This window comes from Budorcas taxicolor, chromosome 9 (genome assembly GCF_023091745.1).
Source record: "Budorcas taxicolor isolate Tak-1 chromosome 9, Takin1.1, whole genome shotgun sequence".
Classification (NCBI taxonomy): domain Eukaryota; kingdom Metazoa; phylum Chordata; class Mammalia; order Artiodactyla; family Bovidae; genus Budorcas; species Budorcas taxicolor.
In genome coordinates, this window is record NC_068918.1 from 21,428,342 (window position 1) to 21,451,405 (window position 23,064).

General features: G+C 38.3%; 1 protein-coding gene across 1 annotated transcript in view; it reads left to right on the plus strand.

The window, feature by feature from the left end:
• Positions 1-1,823: 1,823 nt before the first annotated feature.
• The window catches only part of TBC1D32 (TBC1 domain family member 32), a 194,732-nt gene continuing 173,491 nt past the window's right edge, over positions 1,824-23,064 (plus strand). Inside the window, exons 1-3 of the mRNA XM_052645875.1 lie at positions 1,824-1,978; positions 10,824-10,985; positions 14,601-14,778. Of these exons, the coding sequence (XP_052501835.1) occupies positions 1,824-1,978; positions 10,824-10,985; positions 14,601-14,778 (495 nt within the window). The remainder of the gene's footprint in view (positions 1,979-10,823; positions 10,986-14,600; positions 14,779-23,064) is intronic.

The window sequence follows — 23,064 nt, forward strand, 5'->3', positions numbered from 1 at the left end:
CATTCATAGGAAACGTCTTTTTAGAATGACTGATATTAACAGCATATGCCTATGCCATAATTTAACCTTCAATGTATTCTGAAATAGTTAGGAGGTTTTCCAGTTTTTTTAAAGTTACAAATAACCTATCAGTAAACATTCTCATAATAAACTACATCTCTGATCCTTGGAGTAGATTATTAGAAATAAAATTAGAGTCAAAAGTTCTTAATATATATTGCCAGTTTCATTTTCAAGATTTTGCCTATGTGTACTGGTAATAACACAATAAAGGAGTAATTATTTCACTGCATATTGTTCAACCCTAAATGTATATATGCTCTAAAACTCTGCTAATTTTGTAAATTTAAAATGGCTACCTTGCTTTAGCTTGCTTTTTAAAAAAAATTTGTTTTGCAAACTTTTTATTTTGTATTGAAATTTAGCCAATTAACAATATTGTGGTAGTTTCAGGTGAACAGCATAGGGCTCAGCCATACATATACATGTATCCATTTCCCCCAGCACAATCCCCTCTCCCATTCAAGTTGGCACGTAACATTGAACTGAGTGCCATATGCTATACAATAGGTCATGTCCGACTTAGAAGAAAGTCAATTCAGTTCAGTTCAGTCACTCAGTCGAGTCTGACTCCTTGCGACCGCATGGACTGCAGTATGCCAGACCTCCCTGTCCATCAACAACTTCCGCAGCCTACTCAAACTCATGTCCATCGAGTCGGTGATGCCACCCAACCAGTCTCCTTCCCCTTCTGCCTTCAATCTTTCCCAGGATCACGCTCATTCCCAATGAGTCAGTTCTTCGCATCAGGTGGACCAACTATTGGAGCTTCAGCGTCAGCATCAGCCCTTCCATTGTCTATTCAGAACTGATTTCCTTTAGGATGGACTGGTTGGATCTCTAATCCCTTGAAAGTGCCAAATATGACCCTTTCTTATGTGGCCCTTTTACTTTTACAGACTACTCACCTCCTCTTTCTAATTCTACAAATTCAAGTACTGGAATATGCTACACTTTCTCAGGCCCCTACCCTCTGCACGTCCAGTTTATGTTCTCTTTAGTTCTTTCCTTGACTCCTCCTTTGGGTTAATAGGTGATTTGGGATTTTTTCCAGCACCTACCTGGTGCATTTCTCTAGCATAACACTTAATTACACTGTTTTGCAATCGCTGACTCCTTATCTCTTAGACTGTTAAGTGTCCTTTTCTCCATAGTTCCTAGCAAGATGATTGGTAAGGAGTCAACGGATGTTAGCTGTTTGAAGGAGAAAGCTTTGTAACACTTCAATACCACTCACTCGATTAAAAGTTTTCACGCTGCTTTCAGTTTCACTTCAATAACTTTCTTTTACTGACCCCTTTCTCTTCGCACTCTCTTTTCCCTCCCACCTACAACCTTTTCAAGTAGCGCACCTAAAACTTCTGTAGGCGACCGGGCAGGGTGTCCAGCCTCACTCACTCCCATGTAGGGATTCGTCACGTCAACGCGCTGACGTCACGCGTAGCGCTGACGTCCCGCCGTCAGGCCCACCGGCAGAGACTTTGGAATCTCTTTTTTGCCGTTAATCGGGGCAGTTTGAATTCTGTTGGTAAAAAAGCGACAAGTGCCAAAGGTGGGACGTCAAGGATTCTTGCTTCCCCAAAGCAAGGTAAGTTGCTTTCCTGAACGACACGCCGGCAGCCGAGGGCCCGCCCCTGAGCGCCGGCCGCGGTCTCCCGGGGAACGGCGCAGTACGCCGGCTGCTGGGTGGGAACGCGCGTGCGCGGGGCGCGGCGTTCGCTTGGACCCTCGGTAACGGGCGTGGACGTTGATTTTGACAGAGAATGGCTCACTTCTCCGGTGAGGACGAAGCGATGCTGCGGGCTATGTTGAGGCAGTTGTTCCAGAGCGTGAAGGAGAAAATCACGGGTGCTCCCTCCCTGGAGTGCGCCGAGGAGATCCTCTTACATCTGGAGGAAACTGATGAAAATTTTCACAAGTAAAATTCCTTTTGATGTTTTAAGCAAACAAATCAGCTGATCCAGAAAAGGTCTAAATGCAGTTGGATAAAGAATGTTATATGATAGTTGTCAAAACAGCGTCCAAATTGGAGGTTTACATTTTCGTTTATTTACTCAGATACCGAATTTATTTTTTATTCTTGTTTTCCAAACTTTCTGCTTCCCCTGTGTTTTTAATGACGTGACCGACATATCCTAATTATATATTTTTTTCTCCTGGGCAACATAGTAAATTGTTGTAAATTATTCTTGTTGTAAATTATTCTTGTTCGCTTAAGAATAGTTCTGTTCAAGTGATTTCTGTCACTAAACCTCTAAAGCTTTGAGTTCACAAGATCCTTGTTTCGTTGCTGATCTGATATTTCAGTGGCTGCACCGATTTTGGCTTCTGAGCACTGCAGGAATACGCGAGAGATTAATTTCTTGTGGAATAGCTTTGTTGTTGTTTGTTTACTCTTTGCGAGCCCATACAGTGTAGCCCACAAGGCTCTCCTGTCCATGGTTTCCCAGGCAAGACTACTGCAGTTGGTTGCCATTTTCTTCTCCATGGGATCTTCCCAACCCGGGGATTGAACCTGCGGCTCCTGCTTGACAGGCAAATTATTTACCACTGAGCCACCAGGGAAGCTCACGGGATATCGAAAGTGCCTACGAAGGGAGAAGGCGCCTACTCAGAAGTCTGATACATGTCAGGGATATGAGGGATTTCGATAAGGTACAGCGTGCTCTAGGTTGGAAGCAGTAGGTAGGAAGTTTAATGAGAGAGATATCATTTGCGATAAATCTTCACAAGTGTGTTTCTTTAGAGATGTGTATTTTTTCTTTTGATTTGATTCATATGTATAATTTAAGCCTCTCCAATGAAAATTTACCTCCAGGTGCCTCAATTTATTATTAGTAGTGATATTTTTGATTCAATTTGTTCTCAAGAGGATGGCATTTAACATTTTTCTTGTTATGGTAGCTTTACTGACTTCTGGGTGTTCTGAAATTCTTATCTGGAATTCTTACCTGCTTTTATGTGGGCATCAGGGGATCCTTGAGCCCTTTTAATATTCTGTGCAAAAATTTGTGTTTATTTGCAGTTTTTTGGAAAACATTACAGTTTTCTCCCGATTCTCAAGGAAGTTTTAAGAAGTGTGGGAGGGGTTTTTTGTTAATTATATCTCGTTATACATATGGTTTCTTTTGTATTTCCATGATTTTTTATTTCTTCATTGAATCTACTTCTGAGAGTTGATATTGCATGATAATATTCTTTATTTTGGATATACCAGCTGCTGCTGCTGCTAAGTGGCTTCAGTTGTGTCCGACTGTGTGCGACCCCGTAGACGGCAGCCCACTAGGCTCCCCCTTCCCTGGTATTTTCCAGGCAAGAGTACTGGAGTGGGTTGCCATTGCCCTCTTCAGGAGATACCAGAGACCAGCTTTTATTGGTTAGCTATTGATTCATTGCTTTAACAGAAAAATATAAGAAAATTGCAACTTTCTCAAATTCAGATTTGGTCATTAATGTAATCATGTAATACTGATTTGCCTCAAGCAGAGCCACATCAAGCATTAAATTTGGGGTTTAATTTCTGTTTTTTAGTTCACACACAAATACTTCTTTAAAATATTTTTAAATTATTGAGTTTTTGTTAGGATCATATTCTGGGAATTTATCTACTTAATCTAGATTTTCAAACTTATCTGTATAAAAGTTTTTGTTAATATTCTAATGTTGTTGTTGTTTAGTTACTAAGCCATGTCTGACTCTTCTGCAACCCCATGTACTGTAGCCCACCAGGCTCCTGTGTCTGTGGGATTTCCTAGGCAAGAATATTGGAGTGGGTGGCCATTTCCTTTTCCAAGGGATCTTCACAACCAGGGATGGAACCCATGTCTCCTGCATTGCAGGTGAATTCTTTACCATTGAGCCACCAGGGGAAGCCCTTAATATCCTATTACTTTTTTGAAACATAATATTTTTTATTCTTTTTTAAAAATTTGTGTCTTTCCTCCTTTGTTCTTCATCTATTTTGCTAGAGGTTTATGAACTTTATTAGTCTTTTCAATGAACTAGCTGTTAGCTTTGATTTTCCTTTCTATTATGTATTTATGTTATACTTTATAAAATTTCTGCTCTTTTTTTCCCTTCCTGGGAAACTTTAAAATTTGTGATGAATGTTTATTTAGCTCCTTTATTTACAGCAGCTTTTCTTCTTCTTTTTTTTTAATGTAAGTATTTAAGGCTACACATTTGCCTATAAGTATTGCTTTAGCTGTGTCCGTTTTTAAATGCTTTTCAAGTTAAAATGGAATCATTATGGTTCTTCTCAGCAGTGCAATTACTATTGTAATAATGTCAACTCGTCTTCAGCAGTTTATTAGGTAGATTAAATGCCTGCTGATTAGCTTGCATCATTAAGGTTTACTATTTGATTTACTTGTGGCCGACCTGGAAAAACCCAGACACAATCAAATTATAGCAAGTTTGTAGTCTTAAAAGTACAATTTACAATCCTAAAAATAGTTTGAGTCATTTATAGTCTTAAAAGTACAGATAGCAAAATTCATGTGTTAGCTGCACTAGCTTAAGATCTTTGTCTTAGGAGGAAGGAAGTCCTTATGAAGAAGCAAAGAGGAGGAGATGGTTGTGTTTGGTGTTTTCATAGCATTTTACAATCTTAGAGTTTGATGAGATCCTGTCAGTCCAGGTGCTCATATCTTGATTTATCTTTCTACTCACTGACAAACTCTCCTTGAACTTTAAATGTCCTCGAGTCACTTAGGTATATATTGCCATCCAGTGTTTCATATTATATATCAGAATTATGTCATCCCATCTCCACTATCAGAACGTTAGTTCTTTAAATCTGCCTGATGTTGTCTTGATGTATTAGCAAGAAAAATAATCTTGATAAATAGATTAACAGAGGAAACCAGTATCTCTAGGCTACTGGCATTTTTGTAAGATGATGACTGTTAAGAGAATTGAGTCCATGAATGATAGAATATCAGGTAGTATAATAAAGTGACAAGGGGAAAATGCAGTCATTTGAGAAGTCCTTGTATAGGCAGACCAGCCTTGCTGAGGATTTGCTCCACATGCAGCTGCCCTAATCTATGCTTTCCATAGCCTTTAAAAAACTTTTTTTTACTCAAAACTGTACATGTTCTCTAAAAGATCCAGGCTTCCTTTCTTTTCTTTGAAACTAGCAGCTAGGATTTGAGCCTTGAGGAGAAGAGAACTGTAGGGAAGAAGACATTGCTTTGATTATGCATGTTTGTATTGTATAAATTTTTACACTCAGATTGACCCCCTATTAAAAAAGAAAAAATCCCTGGTTTTCAATCTTGACTAGAGTAGGACTGATTGGAGTTCATTAAAAAAAATACTGATGATGAACCTTAACCATAAATGTATCAAAATTTCCGGGAAGTTTGGTAGACGGGGAGTGGTAGAGGCCTGGCCTAGGTATTTTTCATAAAAGCTTTCTCAGTTCAGTTCAGTCGCTCAGTCGTGTCCGACTCTTTGTGACCCCATGAACTGCAGCACACCAGGCCTCCCTGTCCATCACCAACTCCTAGAGTTTACTAAAACTCATGTCCATTGAGTCAGTGATGCCATCCAACCATCTCATCCTCTGTCATCCCCTTCTCCCCACTTCAGTCTTTCCCAGCATCAGGGTCTTTTCAAATGAGTCAGTTCTTCAAATCAGGTCGTCAGAGTATTGGAGTTTCAGCTTCAGCATCAGTCCTTCCATTGAATATTCAGGACTGATTTCCTTTAGGATGGACTGGTTCGATCTCCTTGGAGTCCAAGGGACTCTCAAGAGTCTTCTCCAAAACCATGGTTCAAAAGCATCAGTTCTTCAGTGCTCAGCTTTCTTTATAGTCCAAATCTCACATCCATACATGAATACTGTAAAAACCATATCTTTGACTAGATGGACCTTTGTTGGCAAAGTAATGTCTTTGCTTTTTAATATGCTGTCTAGGTTGGTCATAACTTTTCTTCCAAGGAGCAAGCGTCTTAATTTCCTGGCTGCAGTCACCATCTGCAGTGATTTTGGAGCCCAAGAAAATAAAATCGGTCACTGTTTCCATTGCTTCCCCATCTATTTGTTGTGAAGTGATAGGACCAGATGCCATGATCTTAGTTTTCTGAATGTTGAGCTTTAAGCCAACTGTTCACTCTCCTCTTTCACTTTCATTAAGAGGCTCTTTAGTTCTTCCTCACTTTCTACCATAAGAGTGGTGTCATCTACATATCTGAGGTGACTGATATTTCTCCTGGCAATCTTGATTCCAGCTTGTGTTTCTTCCAGCCCAGCATTTCTCATGATGTAGTCTGCATGTAAGTTAAATAAGCAGGGTGATAATATACAGCCTTGACGTACTCCTTTCCCGATTTGGAACCAGTCTGTTGTTCCATGTCCAGTTCTAACTGTGGCTTCCTGACCTGCATACAGATTTCTCAGGGGGCAGGCCAGGTGGTCTGGTATTCCCTTCTCTTTAAAAGCTCTCTAGGTGATTCTAATATACAGCAGTGTTGAGAACCTCAGAGTTAGAGCATGCATGGATGCTAAGTTGCTTTAGCTGTGTCCAGCTCTTTGCGACCCTCTGGGCTATAGCCCACCAGGCTTCAATGTCCATGGGATTCTCTATGCAAGAATACTTGAGCCGGTTTCCATGCCCTCCCACAGGGGATCTTTCCAACCCAGGGAACAAACCCACATCTCTAATGTCTCCTGCATTGGCAAGTGGATTCTTTACCCTTAGTGCCACCTGGGAAGCCTGAGTTAGAGCTTACTTACTTGCATTTCAGTGAGAATTGCTCACTAGTTAGCTCTCTATAAAATACTTGGCAACCCTCATGATTTTAGCAGTCTTTAATATAGGTGTTCATCTTTGTGGCCCTCCAATCTGGCATATTTTTAGTGTGATAGAGAAGGAACACAATATTTATTGAATTGGCTTTATTTTTGGTTTTACAGAAGAATCTACCAATGATTTTCTAAATTAGTGAACTCTAGTGTGTTTAAGTGGTTACTTCAGGAAAACATTCATTATGTAGAGTGTTATCCCTGCATAGGAAATCGCTAAGAATTATATGTGTGCTTCAATAATTAATTATGCATTTAATAACTGTTCATCATGATTCAGGCCAAGCCCAGGTAGCCCAGTGTTAAAGAATCAGCTTGCCAATGAAGGAGATGCAGGAGTTTGATCCCTGGGTTCGGAATATCTCCTGGAGGAGAAAATGGCAGCCCACTCCAGTATTCTTGCCTGAAAAATCCCACTGACAGAGGAGACTGGTGGGCTACAGTTTAAGGTGTTGCAGAGAGTTGGACACGACTGAGTGACTGAGCACTCACATCATGATTCAGAGGCTTATTCTTTGACCTAGAAGGTTGTAGGTAGTGTCAAATATTCATTCTTTTTTTCAGTATATAATCTTTTATATACTAATATATGAAGTTGTTTATCATATAATAAATCCTATAATCCTATAAATCCTATAAATCCTGGAATATAATCTGTTTTAAGACTTCCACATATCAGTATTATAATACATAAGTTAATAAGGTATCTTTTTAAGATAAATCATTATTGATACTTTTTCTAATCTGATCAAAAAAATTCTGTTTATAGTAGCTAAAAAGATGATTTCCTGGAACAAACTTGTACTGGATGTTTTATATATTTTTTTCCTTATAATAATACAATTGTGTATATTTTGAAATAAAAATTTGAAATGTCAGAAATTCACTTCACTGTACTAAAGGGGTGAGTTCCCAGGTGGCACTAGTGGTAAAGAACCTGCCTACCGTTGCAGGAGATATAAGAGACATGGGTTTGATCCCTGGGTTGGGAAGATCCCCTGGAGAAGGGCATGGCAGCCCGTTCCAGTATTCTTGCCTGGAGAATCCCATGAACAGAGGAACCTGGCGGGCTACAGTCCATGGGGTCACAGACAGTCAGACACAGTTTAAGTGACTGAGCGTGTAGCAGGGACACCAGAAACAACACAACATTGTAGGAATTTGCTGATTGAAGCTCCAAGAAATTTAGACTAGTTTAAAAGTCACCTGAGTACAGAATCTGTCTAGATCAGTGATTCTCAAATATCAGTCCTAGGACCAGCAGCTTAGGCATCTGCATCAGAATCACCTGGGAACTTGTTAGAAATGTGAATACCTGTGCCCACAGTGTACCTGAATTGAAGCTCTGAGAGTGAGGCCCAACAATTTGTGTTTTAATAAGCCCTTCTGGTGATTCTTATTCATGTTATACTTCAAGAACCACTCATTTATAGGATGACTTATGAGAGCCATTGTATTTGTTTAGCTACAGTTACAAAAATATGCACATTAATCTGATGGCAGTGGGAAAGGAAAGTTATAGAAGAAGAATTTACGTAATTATAGCATTTGCTAACTAGTTAGATCTGAGATGTAATGGAGAAAATTGTTTGAGGCTATACACAGATATCTGATTGAAGGATGGTACCATTAACAAAGATATGTCAGAGGAGGACATGGCTTGCAGCCAGTAGATAGGATGAAAGATTTGGTACAGGTTGTGCTGATTGATATGGGGATAAAACAAAGTAGCCTTGTCCAAAAGGTAGTTAATATACTGGTTTACCTCAGAGATATTGTATGTTTGGTTCCAGACCACTGAAATGAAGCAAGTATTATAGTAAAGCAAGTCATTGATTTTTTGGGGTGTTTCCTTTTTTTATATAAAGGTTATGTTTATACCACACTGTAGCCTATTAACTGTGCAGTAGAGTTGTGTAAAAAAAAAGCACATACCTTAATTTAAAAATATGTTATTGCTATAAGTACTGTCATCTGAGCCTTTAGCAAGTTGTAGCTGGAGAAGACAATGGCACCCCACTCCAGTACTCTTGCCTGGAAAATCCCATGGACAGGGGAGCCTGGTGGGCTGCGGTCCATAGGGTCGCTAAGAGTCGGACACGACTGAGCAACTTCACTTTTCACTTTTCACTTTCGTGCATTGGAGAAGGAAATGGCAACCCACTCCAGCGTTCTTGCCTGGAGAATCCCAGGGACTGGGGAGCCTGCTGGGCTGCCATCTATGGGATCGCACAGAGTCGGACACGACTGAAGCGACTTAGCAGCAGCAGCAGCAGTAGTAAAATCAAAGGGTACTGTTGACAGATTGCCATAACAAATATAATAATAATGAAAAAGTTTGAAATACTGTGAGAATTACCAAAATGTGACAGAGACACAAAGTGAGTAAATGTTCTTGCTGCTGATAGACTTGCTGTGACACAGGGTTGCCACAGATCTTCAGTCTGTGGAAAACTCAAATATCTGTGAAGTGCAGTAAGGTGCAATAAAATGGGGTGTGCCTATATAATAACAGGTGTGCCTTTGTTCTGGGGAGACATTTTGGCTGAAGGAAGAGCTGAAGAAATCACTTGTTTGTGTTGAATCTGAAATTGAAGCTATGGGAGTGAAGAATATCTTTTTCAATTTGGTTTCTTGTCTAGGAATGAAGTAGACATTGTTTCCAAATTTCAAATGAGAAAACAGATTTGTTCCAGGCCACCCCAGCTAGAGTTTACCAGCTGGAGCTGGCATTCAGGCTGTTTTGACTCTGCGCTTGTACTTTTTCTGTAATACTACATGTTTCATAATAAATATCTCTACTTGTCGTTTGGGGCCTGAACTGTCTATGGCAGGGCTGCCACTTATATTTCTGAAGCAGACATAGAGATTCCAGGGAAGCAGCAGATTGTTCAGAGCTCAGGGGAAATGGGCAGGGCAGGAAATCTCAGTCAAAAGCAGCTAAAATTGAAAATGAGATCCCTTGGCTACCTGGGTAAGATGGCTGTTTCTTAGCGGACATACAATCTCTTCATAAATATTAAACTGAAGACTGTATGCTGGATACTATGATGGGCTTATGTTGAAGAAAATTATTCAGGCCCTCCTTGAGCTTCTGTGCTATATATTATATGCAAGGCTTTTTGTACAGGTATATATACAAACTACAAGTCTTGAACATAGTGGCATTTACAAAAATGACCTGTTCTAAATTACCTTTGTCATTTAAGAGACCAAAAAAACCTTTTAAACCATTTAAAATCATGATATTAATTACAACCATTGCTCTTTACTTTTACTAAATGTGTTTCATAAAATAATTACCCACTTTTGGAACTCTTGCCCTCTGATGTTTGCTATACTGTTGTGAGTTAGCAAATGGATTTTCATGTTGGCATCACCCTAAAAATATGAAGGAAAATGTCCAATGTGTTAGATTTTCTGAGATGCTTCTTTTTGTGAACATAGGCAAAAGCTGATTAGGTGAAATTTAGGGCAGTTCAAAATGTACACAGTTTTCAAATATGCAAAAAACTTCTGATGATTGGAGCTTAACCTTTTCCTATTTAATTCTTTTATAATTACTGTTATTCTAATGTGGTTTTCTTCATCAACTTGAACAATTATAAAAGTCTAACAACTGCTTTCCCTATGCTTAAGCATCACATGCAAACCATAACAAAGTATGCAAAGGTCCTAACCCATTAAAGTTTGTGTTGGTCCTGAAGTTTGCTATCCACCATTGTCATTTTTAAATGTGAATTTGCCAGTTTTCTCAGAAAGAAAAAAACAACCAAACAACAAAATTTTAGATTGGCTGAATGATTTGGGATGAATAACTAATTTAATCCTAGAGTAAGGTAAGAAATCTCATTATGTTATAGATCTTTTCTGTGCTAACATTTTTTCTGGGTATGGTTGATAGATGAATTCATGATATTTACTGCATTTATTTTTCAAATATTTGTTTCAGCTATGAATTTGTGAAGTACCTTAGACAGTATATATGCAACACTTTGGGGTCTATGATTGAAGAAGAAATGGAAAAATGGACATCTGATCAGAATCAGGGTGAGGAATTTGGCTATGACACAGTTGTACAGCATGTTACTAAAAGAACTCAGGAATCTAAAGAGTGAGTATGCCTACAATAATATTTTAAAGTAGTTTTTCCCTCAACAGGGCTCCCTGAAAGCACCCTTAACCCATGTCTCCTGCAGTCTCTTTTTCTCTTAGCAGCCAGAATGATTCTTTAAACCAATGAGTCAGATCATGCCACTCTTCCACTCAGCTTTAAGTAAAATAATGATGACTTGACCAGTCAATCTGATAGGCTAAATGGGTACTAAGTGACTACCAGGCAGGGCTGGATAAAGGGATGGTTCACATGCTGGGCAGGACTGAGAGGTTTCATCACCTATTCAGAACTGCACACAATTTAAAACTTACTGTTTATTTCTGGCATTTTCCATTTAATAACTGAAACTATGGAAAGTGAAACCACAGGTAAGGGAAACCCTCTTTATTATAATTCCTAGTAGTCTATTTATGGCAATATCATTAAATATTCTAAAAGGAGGACTAAAACTCTTAGTTAGAAAATGGAAACTTTTTAATGCTAAAAGCAGAGTTTTACATGGGAATCTTCTCAGTGGTGTCCATATTCTGTCCTAGGCTTTTTCCAAACCTACAGTTGCTACTGAGTTCCAGTTTGTGTAGCTGTTGATATTGAGGGTCTTACTCTCTAGTTTTTTTTTTTTTGTCTTCCTTTAGCTAGTTTGCTGATATGTCTTGCAGAAGAATTCTGTATTTTAGTAATTTATATTTTTTGGAGAAAATATGTCTAAAATGAAACTTTATGGATTTTAATTACCCTTACCCTGTAAGTTATTGAGATTTACTTTTATTCTCCTTTATTAAGGCAATATGTTGTAAGCTTTTTTAAAAAACAGTTTAGTTTATTTTTGACTACATTGGATCTTCGCTGCACTCAAGCTTTCTCTAGTTGCAGGACGCCAGGGCTGCTCTTTGCTGTGGTGCATGGGCTTCTCCTTGAAGTGCCTTCTCTTGTTGCAAATAGACTTCAGCGGTTGCAGCACGTGGGCTCAGTAGGTGCTGCTCGTGGACTCTACAGCACAGGCTGAGGAGTTGTGGCACACAGGCTTAGTTGCTCTGTGGCATCTTCCTGAACCAGGGATTGAACCCATGTTCCCTGCATTAGCAAGCAGACCTTATCAACTGTGCCACCCGGGAAGTCCCACTCTATTGTAAGATTTAAGGGGACAGGAGTTTATATGTTCACATGGCTATACCTAACTGGAATGGAGTCTGGGGAGTGTAGTTCACTCCTGTGCCCAGCTGTACAGTCCAGTTACTGTGGAAAGGGAGCACAGCTGTGGTGGATAGCTTTTGATTGCTACCAGGACATTGTTATACTTCCCTGTTTCTTGGTGCTTGGAGTGTGTTAAGGAGGAAGCTGGGGCCTCCTAACTTAGTTCCTATATGTACTTCAGCAGCTAGTCTAAAGAGTGTCTTAGAATTCAATTTCTTCTTGCCTTTTTTTAAAAAAAAATACTTTATATTGGATTATGGTTGATTAACAGTGTTGTGTTATCCTTCTTGCTCTTTATAAACTTTTGAACTTGAATTTTCCCTGGGCTGCTTCTCATTTCTATAGTAGTTCTTTTCTGTAGTGTTTTCCCTCTGTATTGTTCCTAATCTATTCTTATTTTCTTACAGTATTTTTGTATTTTCTCATAATTTCTGAGACTTTAAAAATATACACATGTATAGCTTATGTATATTCTATTTATAGTTATATAATATGTAAATTATACATTATTAAATAACATTATTAAGTATATAATGTATAAGTTACATATAGAAATCATGTATTTGATGCTGTATAATATATAATTTAAAATATATTTTAAAATTTCTTTAAACTTTAAAATCTCAGTCTACTATTTTTATCCAAATCCCTCAGCATGATTTTATTACTTCTATGGGAGAGTACCTTACCTATCCTTTCTTAGATTTATGTAGTTAAAATGACTCACTAACCAGGATATAAAGAAAAGGAAGTTTCTGTGTTTATTTCCTAATGTATTTCCATTATTGTAATGATAGCAATGGACATATGTTTTATCATGCTTTATATTTACAAAGAACTTTCAGATATATACTCTTATTTATTTCTTGCTATGACCATGTGAACTAGATCAGCTTTGATTGTGTGTGTGTGTTTTTTTTTAATTTAAAGCCCTAAGTGCCTTTATTCAGTGATTCATGAATTGGACAGCATCCCATCTAGTAAATAGAAGAGTGCACCTAGATTGTATTTTTTTATTTTTATTTTATGGTTGCACTGAGTCTTTGTTGCTGCGCCTGGGTGTTGTGGTGGTGAGTAGGGGTTAGTTGTGGTGAGTAGGGGCTACTCTTTGTTGCAGTGTGCAGGCTTCCCATTGAGGTTGCTTCTGTTGTTGTGGAATACAGGCTCTAGGCTCATGGGCTTCAGTAGTTGGTGGCTTGTGGCCTTAGAACGTGCAGCCTTCAGTAGTACATGGGTTCAGTAGTTGCAGCTTGCAGGCTCAAAGTTGTGGGGCATGGTCTTAGTTGCTCCGCAGCATATGGAATCCTCTGGGACCAGTGATTGAACCTGTGTCTCCTGCATTGGGAAGAGGATTTCTATCCACTGTGCCACTAGGGAAGTCCTAGATTGTTTTCTTTTTCTCATATATAGTTAAGAAAAAAGAGACTTATTTATAATGATAGAGCTTGCAGGTAAAGTAGTGAGGACTCCAATCCAAGTTTTCTGATTTCAAATTTAGTATTTTATTTACTTTAATGTCTGAGCCACCAGGGAAGCCCATTTTATTCACTATCTTTATTTAAATCTTCATGCCTTGTTGCTTTTAATTTTTGCCTTTTTAAGTATAGAAATTTCAGTAGTACACATCTCATATTCCTCATTTGTAAAATAAAGGGTAGACTAGATTATTTTTATATTTCCATCTAGCTCTAAAATTCTACCTGTAGGGTTTTGGAGCATCTTAGTTTAATGTTAGTATGGGTGTTTGAGAGTTTGCACTTAATAAATAGAGACATTTATTACAAGTTTTTAAAAAATAGATAGATAGATAGATAGACACAGAGAGCTAAAATGGACCTTAGAAACTGTCCATTTCAAAATTTTACTAAATTTCAGGAATCCTTTTCCTAACATCTCTGATAGAGGTTTCTCTGTTTGAAAGGATCCACTGATATTTTAATTCCTATTGGGTTCTCAGTTGTGGTGATGGATGCCTATAGATACAAATTATAGGCAGGTGTAAAGGGAAGGTAAAAATAGAGGAAGAGAGAATAGAGAAAGAGAAATTTTAGAAAGAAGTGAAAGTGTCATGTAATATAGGATGGGTTTTGGTAGTTTGATATTAGCAGTTGACTTTGTTGCTAATTACTGGAGTCTGCCTTTGGAACATCTTGCCTTGGGTTCTGTTAATTTTACTGCCTTGGTTCATGTAACCAGATGGAAAAACTTGGGAAATAACATATTTTAGATTTCCTATTAATTATTTTCCTGTTGTGTGAATTTTGTTGTGTCATTTGGTCTTTCAGAAAAACTGACTTTTGCCTTTAGGATTGTGTTCTTAGAGGGACTTAATGGAAGAAAATAATAAGTTCAATTTAGTTGAATATTTTAATTTGTGCTAATAGTCTTTCTCTTACAAAGATTGCTTTGAATTTAAAGATACAAAGAGATGATTCATTCTCTGAAGAACATCATGATGATAGTGGTGGAATCTATGATTAACAAGTTTGAAGAAGACGAAATACGAAGTCAAGAGAGGCAGAAAAAAATTCAAAAGGAGAAAAGCAATAGTTATTGCACAGACAATTGCTCTGATAGTGATTCGTCCTTCAATCAGGTGTGTTGTTTAATTCTGCCTTTATGTCTTGAAATGGTGTTTAATAATCATTAGCTTCAATACATTCTTTATTAGCCAGATTTTTTTTTCTACTTTCTAGTTTTAAGATTCAGAAGGATAAGCAATAACATAATCTGATATAAAACATTTAGTTCATGAAATAATATCTTCTAGAATTGTATGTACAGCAAATTATATCTGAACAGTTGTTAATGAGATGAGGAAATAAATTGGTAGATTTTGGATAAAAGAATAATGAAACAATCTGCTTAATCTTTAGTTAAACAAAATATCTTATTCCCAGTTAATCCTTATTAATCAAATATTAACTACACTATAGATGAGATATGGAGATATAATATTTCCCTTATCTTCTGGAGATGACAGTTGCTATGAATTGTTATTTTTAAAGCATAAGCTTTTTTTTTATGTTCAAAGATTTGAAGCTTTATATTTTATCCTTCCCATTTATTGGAATCCTTGTCATTTGGCTACAACAGAGCTAAGAGTCCAGTGTCTAGATTAGTCCTAATAGAAAACAAAAGAAACTGGTTGGAGTAGAGCCTATGAATGCACCATAAATTTCCATACAGAAACTTTCAGGCCACGTGGAGTCTGTTTGACCTTCATATGAATCCCACCTGATATTTTTAGCGAAACATTTTCACCTAATTAGTTCTAACATAGGGACATAACTATAACATAGATCCCAAATGCATACCAAAAAGGGATATGGAAAGTTTGAGTGAGACATGAAATGTATATGTATATTAATCGCAGTTAAGACCACACTTTTGAAGGAAAAATGGCTTTGGAATTAGGCAAGGCAGAATGTAAAAGTTATCACTGCATTATTTACCAGGAGATACTGTGCTGAGTTTTAAATTTTTTATAAGTTCTGTTAATTATCTGATGTGATGGAGAAAATGACAAAGGTTGTGAATTTTCTTCATGTTGTGGCTATAAATCATCCCTTGTTGATGTACTCTTTGGAAGAAGAGTAGGCTATAGAGATTTTAGTTCACTTTAATGCAGTCAGATGGCTTATTCAATAGGTTTACTGAATAGCTACTTTTCAAGAACATTCTGGAAAGGAAAGGCACAGAAACACCTAACTTTAGAACTCTGAGGACTCATAAGATTATACTTAGTTATTCAGTTCAGTTCAGTTGCTCTATTGTGTCCGACTCTGTGACCCCATGAACAGCAGCACTCCCAGGCCTCCTTGTCCATCACCAAACCCAGAGTTCACCCAAACTCATATCTGTTGAGTCAGTGATGCCATCCAACCATCTCATCCTCTGTCATCCCCTTCTCCTCCTGCCCTCAATCTTTCCCAGCATAAGGGTCTTTTCTAATGAGTCAGTTCTTTGCATCAGGTGGCCAAAGTATTGGAGTTTCAGCTTCAACATCAGTCCTTCCAGTGAACACCCAGGATTGACCTCCTTCAGGATGGACTGGTTGGATCTCCTTGCAGTCCAAGGGACTCTCAAGAGTCTTCTCCAACACTACAGTTCAAAAGCATCAATTCTTTGGCGCTCAGCTTTCTTTATAGTCCAACTCTCACATCCATACATGACCATTGGAAAAACCATAGCCTTGGCTAGACGGACCTTTGTTGACAAAGTAATGTCTCTGCTTTTTAATATGCTATCTAGATTGGTCATAACTTTCCTTCCAAGGAGTAAGCATCTTTTAATATCATGGCTGCAGCGACCATCTGCAGTGATTTTGGAGCCCCCCAAAATAGTCAGCCTCTGTTTCCACTGTTTCCCCATCTATTTCCCATGAAGTGATGGGACCAGATGCCATGATCTTAGTTTTCTGAATGTTGAGCTTTAAGCCAACTTTTTCACTCTCCTCTTTCACTTTCATCAAGAGGCTTTTTAGTTCCTCTTCACTTTCTGCCATAAGGGTGGTGTCATCTGCATATCTGAGGTGATTGATATTTCTCCTGGCAATCTTGATTCCAGCTTGTGCTTCTTCCAGCCCAGCGTTTCTCATGATGTACTCTGCATAGAAGTTAAATAAGCAGGGTGACAATATACAGCCTTGACGTACTCCTTTTCCTATTTGGAACCAGTCTGTTCCATGTCCAGTTCTAACTGTTGCTTCCTGACCTGCATATTCTCAAGAGGCAAGTCAGGTGATCTGGTATTCCCATCTCTTTCAGAATTTCCCACAGTTTATTGTGATCCGCACAGTCAAAGGCTTTGGCATAGTCAATAAAAAGCAGAAATAGATGTTTTTCTGGAACTCTCTTGCTTTCTCCATGGTACAGCAGATGTTGGCAATTTGATCTCTGGTTAATCTGCCTTTTCTAAAACCAGCTTGAACATCTGGAAGTTCACGAAGTTCACGTATTACTGAAGCCTGGCTTGGAGAATGTTGAGCATTACTTTACTAGCATGTGAGATGAATGCAATTGTGCAGTAGTTTGAGCATTCTTTGGCATTGCCTTTCTTTGGGATTGGAATGAAAACTGACATTTTCCAGTCCTGTGGCCACTGCTGAGTTTTCCAAATGTGCTGGCATATTGAGTGCAGCAGTTTCACAGCATCATCTTTTAGGATTTGAAATAGCTCAATTTTGTTGTAAGAAGTACAGATATTTAGATCTAAATAGTATTGATTAGCTGGCAGTTAAGCGTGTTAATCTCAAATGCCAAGTTATTTCCCATCATAGAATCATAGATTTTTGAAGAAATTCAAAGCTTTGGTAGATATGGAATCATACGTTCAGAAGATATTTTTGTTTTTTGTTTTGATTCTTGAAAAGGAATCTTGCTTTAAGTTTATATGGCTTCCTTTGGAATGTCCACAGAGTATATCTGCATATTACAGTGCCTGCCTTATGAATATGACTTTATTTCAGAAGGGACTAATTGAATTGAATTTGAACTAGGCCCACCAGCAACAAGGCATGGGATCCCTGGACCTTTGGGAGAAAAATCACATAAATGCCAGAACTGTCCTGAAAGATCTGTTAGTGTGGCTGAGATGTTTGGGTATGCTTTCGTTTAGTAAAAAAAGATTCTTTTGCTTCAGCTGGCCAAAGAGAGGCTGTATTAATATGCTCAGAATTGAACGAGTCTCTGAAGATATATCAATCATTCATTCCATTCAATATTGATGTTATTATTGATGCCTTCAAAATTGATGTTACTTGCACTGGGCTTTAAAAAACGGAATTGTTCTGTGAATAATATTTAGTCAACAATTTTGATGCTGCTGTTTTGATATTAGTAGAACACTTGTATTTTATAAATAGAGTAGGCTTTATTTCCTTGTTATTTTAAATATTGAATCCGTATTGTATATTGATCCATTATTAAAAAAACTTTGGACATGACTTCCTTGGAGATTATTTGTGTACATTTGAGCATATTGAAGAATAAAGTTGGCTGATTTTTACTATAGTTGTGAGCAGAGAATTCTCAAAGGATTTGATACTGTGATTAAGCATGGAAAAGTCTGCAAAATAATGCTGAAAAGATAGATGTACACTTTGTATGGAGAGGGTGAGTTTAGTCTAACAGTCCCTGCTGTTCTTTTGTAACGTGAACCTATGTAAGGCATTTCTTTGCTCTCATGGCTACCTCTCCTTGAAGCCCATCCTTTGGTCCCTATGGCAGGCAGAATAACAGCCCTTTCAAAAACATCCATGTCTTAATTCCCAGAATTTGTAACGTGTTACCTTACATAGCCCAAGGGACTTGTAAATATGATTAAATTAAGATGGGAGATTATTCTGGATTATTCAGGTGAGCCAAATGTAATCACAGGCGTCCATATGAAAGAGACTCAGGAAGAGCAGAGGCAGAGAAAGTGCTGGGCAGGCTGAAGAAGATGTCAGAGTGGTTGTTGGCTTTGAAGAGGGAAGGTGGCCCATGATCCCAGGATGCAGGCAGTCCCTAGAAGCTAGAAAAGGCAAGGAAATAGATTCTCCCAGAAGGCGAAGGAACACACCTCTGTGGATGTATTCTGAACTCTAGAATTGTAAATTGTCATTGAGAACTTCCCTGGTGGTCCAGTAGTTAAGAATCTGCCTGCCAATGCAGGGGACACAGGTTCAGTCACTGGTCCAGGAAGATTCTACATGCAGTGGGGCAGCTAAACTCTTGTGCTGCGGCTGCTGAAGCTCACTCCTTCTAGGGTCCGTGCTTTGCAGCAAGAGAAGCCACTGCACCTCTCCGAAACTAGAGTAAGCCCACGTGTAGGAGTGAAGGCCCAGCACAGTCAAAATATAAATAAAAATATGTGGCTATAGGAGGGAAAAAAATGGGTCCCTGGGAACAACTAACAGTTAAAAAAAATAAATTGGTTTTTTCTTAAGGCATGAAGTTTATGGTAACTTGTTACAGTAGCAGTGCCGAAACTAATATCTTCCCACTTGTTCCCACTTACTTGTTCACCTGAAGGCCAGGTTTGTTGTTTCTGTTTTTTTTACTTTCTCGAAAAGAAGCTACTACTTGGACTTTGTGTTTTAACTGCTTTCTGGAAACAGTTTGAACTCCATCTTGTTACTAGGTTTTGAATCTTTCACTAAGACTTTTCTTAAGTAGCTCTTTTCTTCTGTTGGGTGAGACCTTTGCCCTGAGTATGTGCTATGCTTTGCAACCCTGTGGACTGTAGCCTGCCAGGCTCCTTTGTCCATGGGATTCTCTAGGCAAAAACACTGGAGTGGGTTTCCATTCCCAGGATCTTGCAGGGAATCTTCCTGACCTAAGGATTGAACCCACATCTCTTATGTCTCCTGCATTGGCAGGCAGGTTCTTTACAGCTGAGCTACTGGGGAAGCCTTTGTGCTATGCACTGGATCACTCTAATTTGTGTTTTTCCCTAACTTCTCAAATCTTAGAGTATCTTGAGTTCAACCCCATTTTTGGCCTCACTTAAAATCTTTGGAGTTTTACAGTGTTCTTTTTGGTGAGGAATTCTGCTTTTTAGGTTGTAATAGTACTGCTGAAGAATCACAGGATTCCCTTGTTCAGTAGCATTGGCTAGAGCAACAGGATAACCGCAGCCCAGACTGTTGTTCAGAAGTTCCTCCTTCTCTAGCTATCCTCAATTGATCAGACTTTTATTATTACTATTTGCCTTATAAACAGAAAAAGATAAAAACCTAAAATCCTAAAAATGTAGAAAAGGAAAGGCATTTGAGACAAGAAAAAAAGAACACAGTAGTATCAATAGTGCATCTGCCTAGAGTTAAGCTGGAGACAGGTGGATTGGGAGGAGAATTGGTTAGGTGCAGGTGTGAGCTTGCCTGCTTGCTTGTTTAATAGTAATGTCTTGAGACAATTTGATACCAGAAAAGCTAATTTCTTTAATTAACAGTGCTAATACTTTCATGAATATGTGTTCCTTTATACTGTTAAATATTAATAGGTTTTTGTTTCTATTTCTCAATGGTAGCACTTTTCACATAACTTAAGTATCTAGGAAATTAAGAACTTTATCATTTGAAAATATTTAAAAAACTTGTTTTTGTTTTGAATTAATAGCTTTGTTTTATATTTAAGACTTAATGAAGAGTGGGTGCATAGTTTTAAGAAGTTTTAGATGCACTACAATTTTGAAAAGCTCTTTTACATGAAGCTAATTCCTTCTGAATCTTGAAAACAAGTCATACTCTGGCTCTGCCGTCTGTGTCTCAATTTTCTTAACTGTTATAGAAGAGACAGTAATAACATTTACCTTATAAGATTGCTTTGCAGGTTTAATGTACATAAAGCATCCTGCACACATTAAACTTGCCTCATATTAAGCTCTTATGTAAGTGTTTGCTGTTATTGTCCTCATCCCTGGTTTTTTTTTTTTTTTCTTCTTTTCCTTTTGTGAGAATAGGGAAGAACTCATTGTGCAGTTAGACATATTAAAGCCTGAGGAATAACTAGGTTTCAGTTCAGTTCAGTTCAGTCACTCGGTCATGTCCGACTCTTTGCGACCCCATGAACTGCAGCACGCCAGGCCTCCTGTCCATCACCAACTCCTGGAGTTCACCCAAACTCATGTCCATCAAGTCCATGATGCCATCCAGCCATCTCATCCTCTGTCGTCCCCTTCTCCTGCCCGCAATCCCTCCCAGCATCAGGGTCTTTTCCAATAAGTCAACTCTTCGCATGAGGTGGCCAAAGTATTGGAGTTTCAGCTTCAGCATCAGTCCTTCCAATGAACTAGGTTTAATATTTATATATTTTATTTCCCATAGCCATTTGTTTCAACAACAGAACGGTGTCTTTCTTTCGCTAGTTGTATTTCAGTGGTTTATACAGTTTACAAACCAAAGATTTAAAAAGAGGTTTCTAGAGTAATTAATTTTGAGGGTGGTGTGAATTTTGAACTTAGTACATTATTGACTAATGTGAGTAATCTTCAGTTTGTGTTGAATAAAGTGAGTACATCTCTGTAAAACAACAAAAGTTACAGAATGCATCTTGTGTTCACTATCTTTAGATATACCTTGTTTGACAGAAATGTATACAAATCTTACTTTGGCATTTAAAGACCTTTAATTAGTATCTGTATGATCATGCAGTAGGACCAAATTCATCTTAGATTATCAGCCTGTTCTACTTCTTGCCCTTTTCTCTGTAGAGTTTGCTCAGAAATTGTTTGCTTGGAGTACAATTTCATACATGTGAATATGTTTTAAAAATATTTTTCCTTTTGGAGTTATCTACCTATATTGATATCACCAACAGATCTATTTTGTGTTGCTTTAGCAATGAAGTTCGGAGAAAGCAATGGCACCCCACTCCAGTACTCTTGCCTGGAAAATCCCATGGATGGAAGAGCCTGGTAGGCTTCAGACCACGGGGTCGCTAAGAGTCAGAAATGACTGAGCGACTTCACTTTCACTTTTCACTTTCATGCATTGGAGAAGGAAATGGCAACCCACTCCAGTGTTCTTGCCTGGAGAATCCCAGGGACGGAGGAGCCTGGTGGGCTGCTGTCTCTGGGGTCTCACAGAGTCGGACATGACTGAAGTGACTTAGCAGCAGCAGTAGCAGCAGCAATGAAGTTAGCAGATCCTGCTCCCTCAGGAATTTATCTATTTATTTATTTTTTGACTGTGCTGTATGGCATGTGGGATCTTAGTTTTTGGACCAGGGATCGAACCCATGGTCCCTGCATTGCAAGCATGGAGTCTTAACCACTGGACTGCCCTTTTTTGGTGGGGCAGAGGGGCAGGCATTTTTAATATAACTCTTTCAGCTGTTCTAAATACTTCTAAGAAATCTGTATTCAATGGAACACATTACCTGCATGCTATAGTTAAGTCAATTATTGCAGTTAGTTGCAATGGAAATTTGCCCATCCACTGATACACAACAACACTAGAGGAAATGTTAAATACAGAAAACTAAGGTAGGTATTCCCACTTTCCGCACTTTTAGACTTATTCTGATTTCTAGTATAATAAGTCATTTCATTGCTTATGTAATATTTTAGGAATAATTTATACTGTGTTTAAGATGACAAAGGAATCTTGTATAGTGATGCATGCACGCTCAATTTTGTCCGACTTGTTGCCACCCCATGGACTGTAGCCCACCAGGCCTCTCTGTCTTTGGGATTTCCCCAGTGGATTGCCATTTCCTACTTCAGGGAATCTTTCTGACCAGGCCTCTCTGTCTTTGGGATTTCCCCAGTGGATTGCCATTTCCTACTTCAGGGAATCTTTCTGACCCAGGGATCGAACCTGAGTCTCTTGCATCTCTTGCATTGGCAGGTGGATTCTTTACCACTGTACTACCTGGGAACCCAATATCTTACATAGGTTAGTAAGCATATTAATGAGGCTACTCCATAATGATGGCAGCTTTTATTTTTAAGTGGTTATTTTAGGTATTATTTAAATTGCTTTGAAAAGAAAAAAGAGTCTTTCCTTTTCCAAAACAGCTTATGGTCTACTATAAGCTTTTTTCTAGATGAAAGTTTTTACTTCAGGAATTCTTCACTTAAGAGGAGGCATGAAGAAAGGTTACAGAAAAGTACAGAAAAGAAAAGGAACAAAAAAGTTCAGTCGGCATTATAGTTAGGGTTTGGGTACCTTTAGTACCTTATTTGTTTATGTTGTTGTGTCTTTGTTTCATAGATCTCAGATTCCTGGGTGTAAAATACTTTTTACTTTTTTATGTCTTTTGAGTCTTACAATGTTCTGCATGTTGCAATTGCCCAGCAAATGACAACCTTCATATATAGGAAGGTACACTGTCCTAGTAGAACATTAAGTTCTCACTTAAATGCCTTGGCATACAAAAAATCTAAGTTTGCTGCC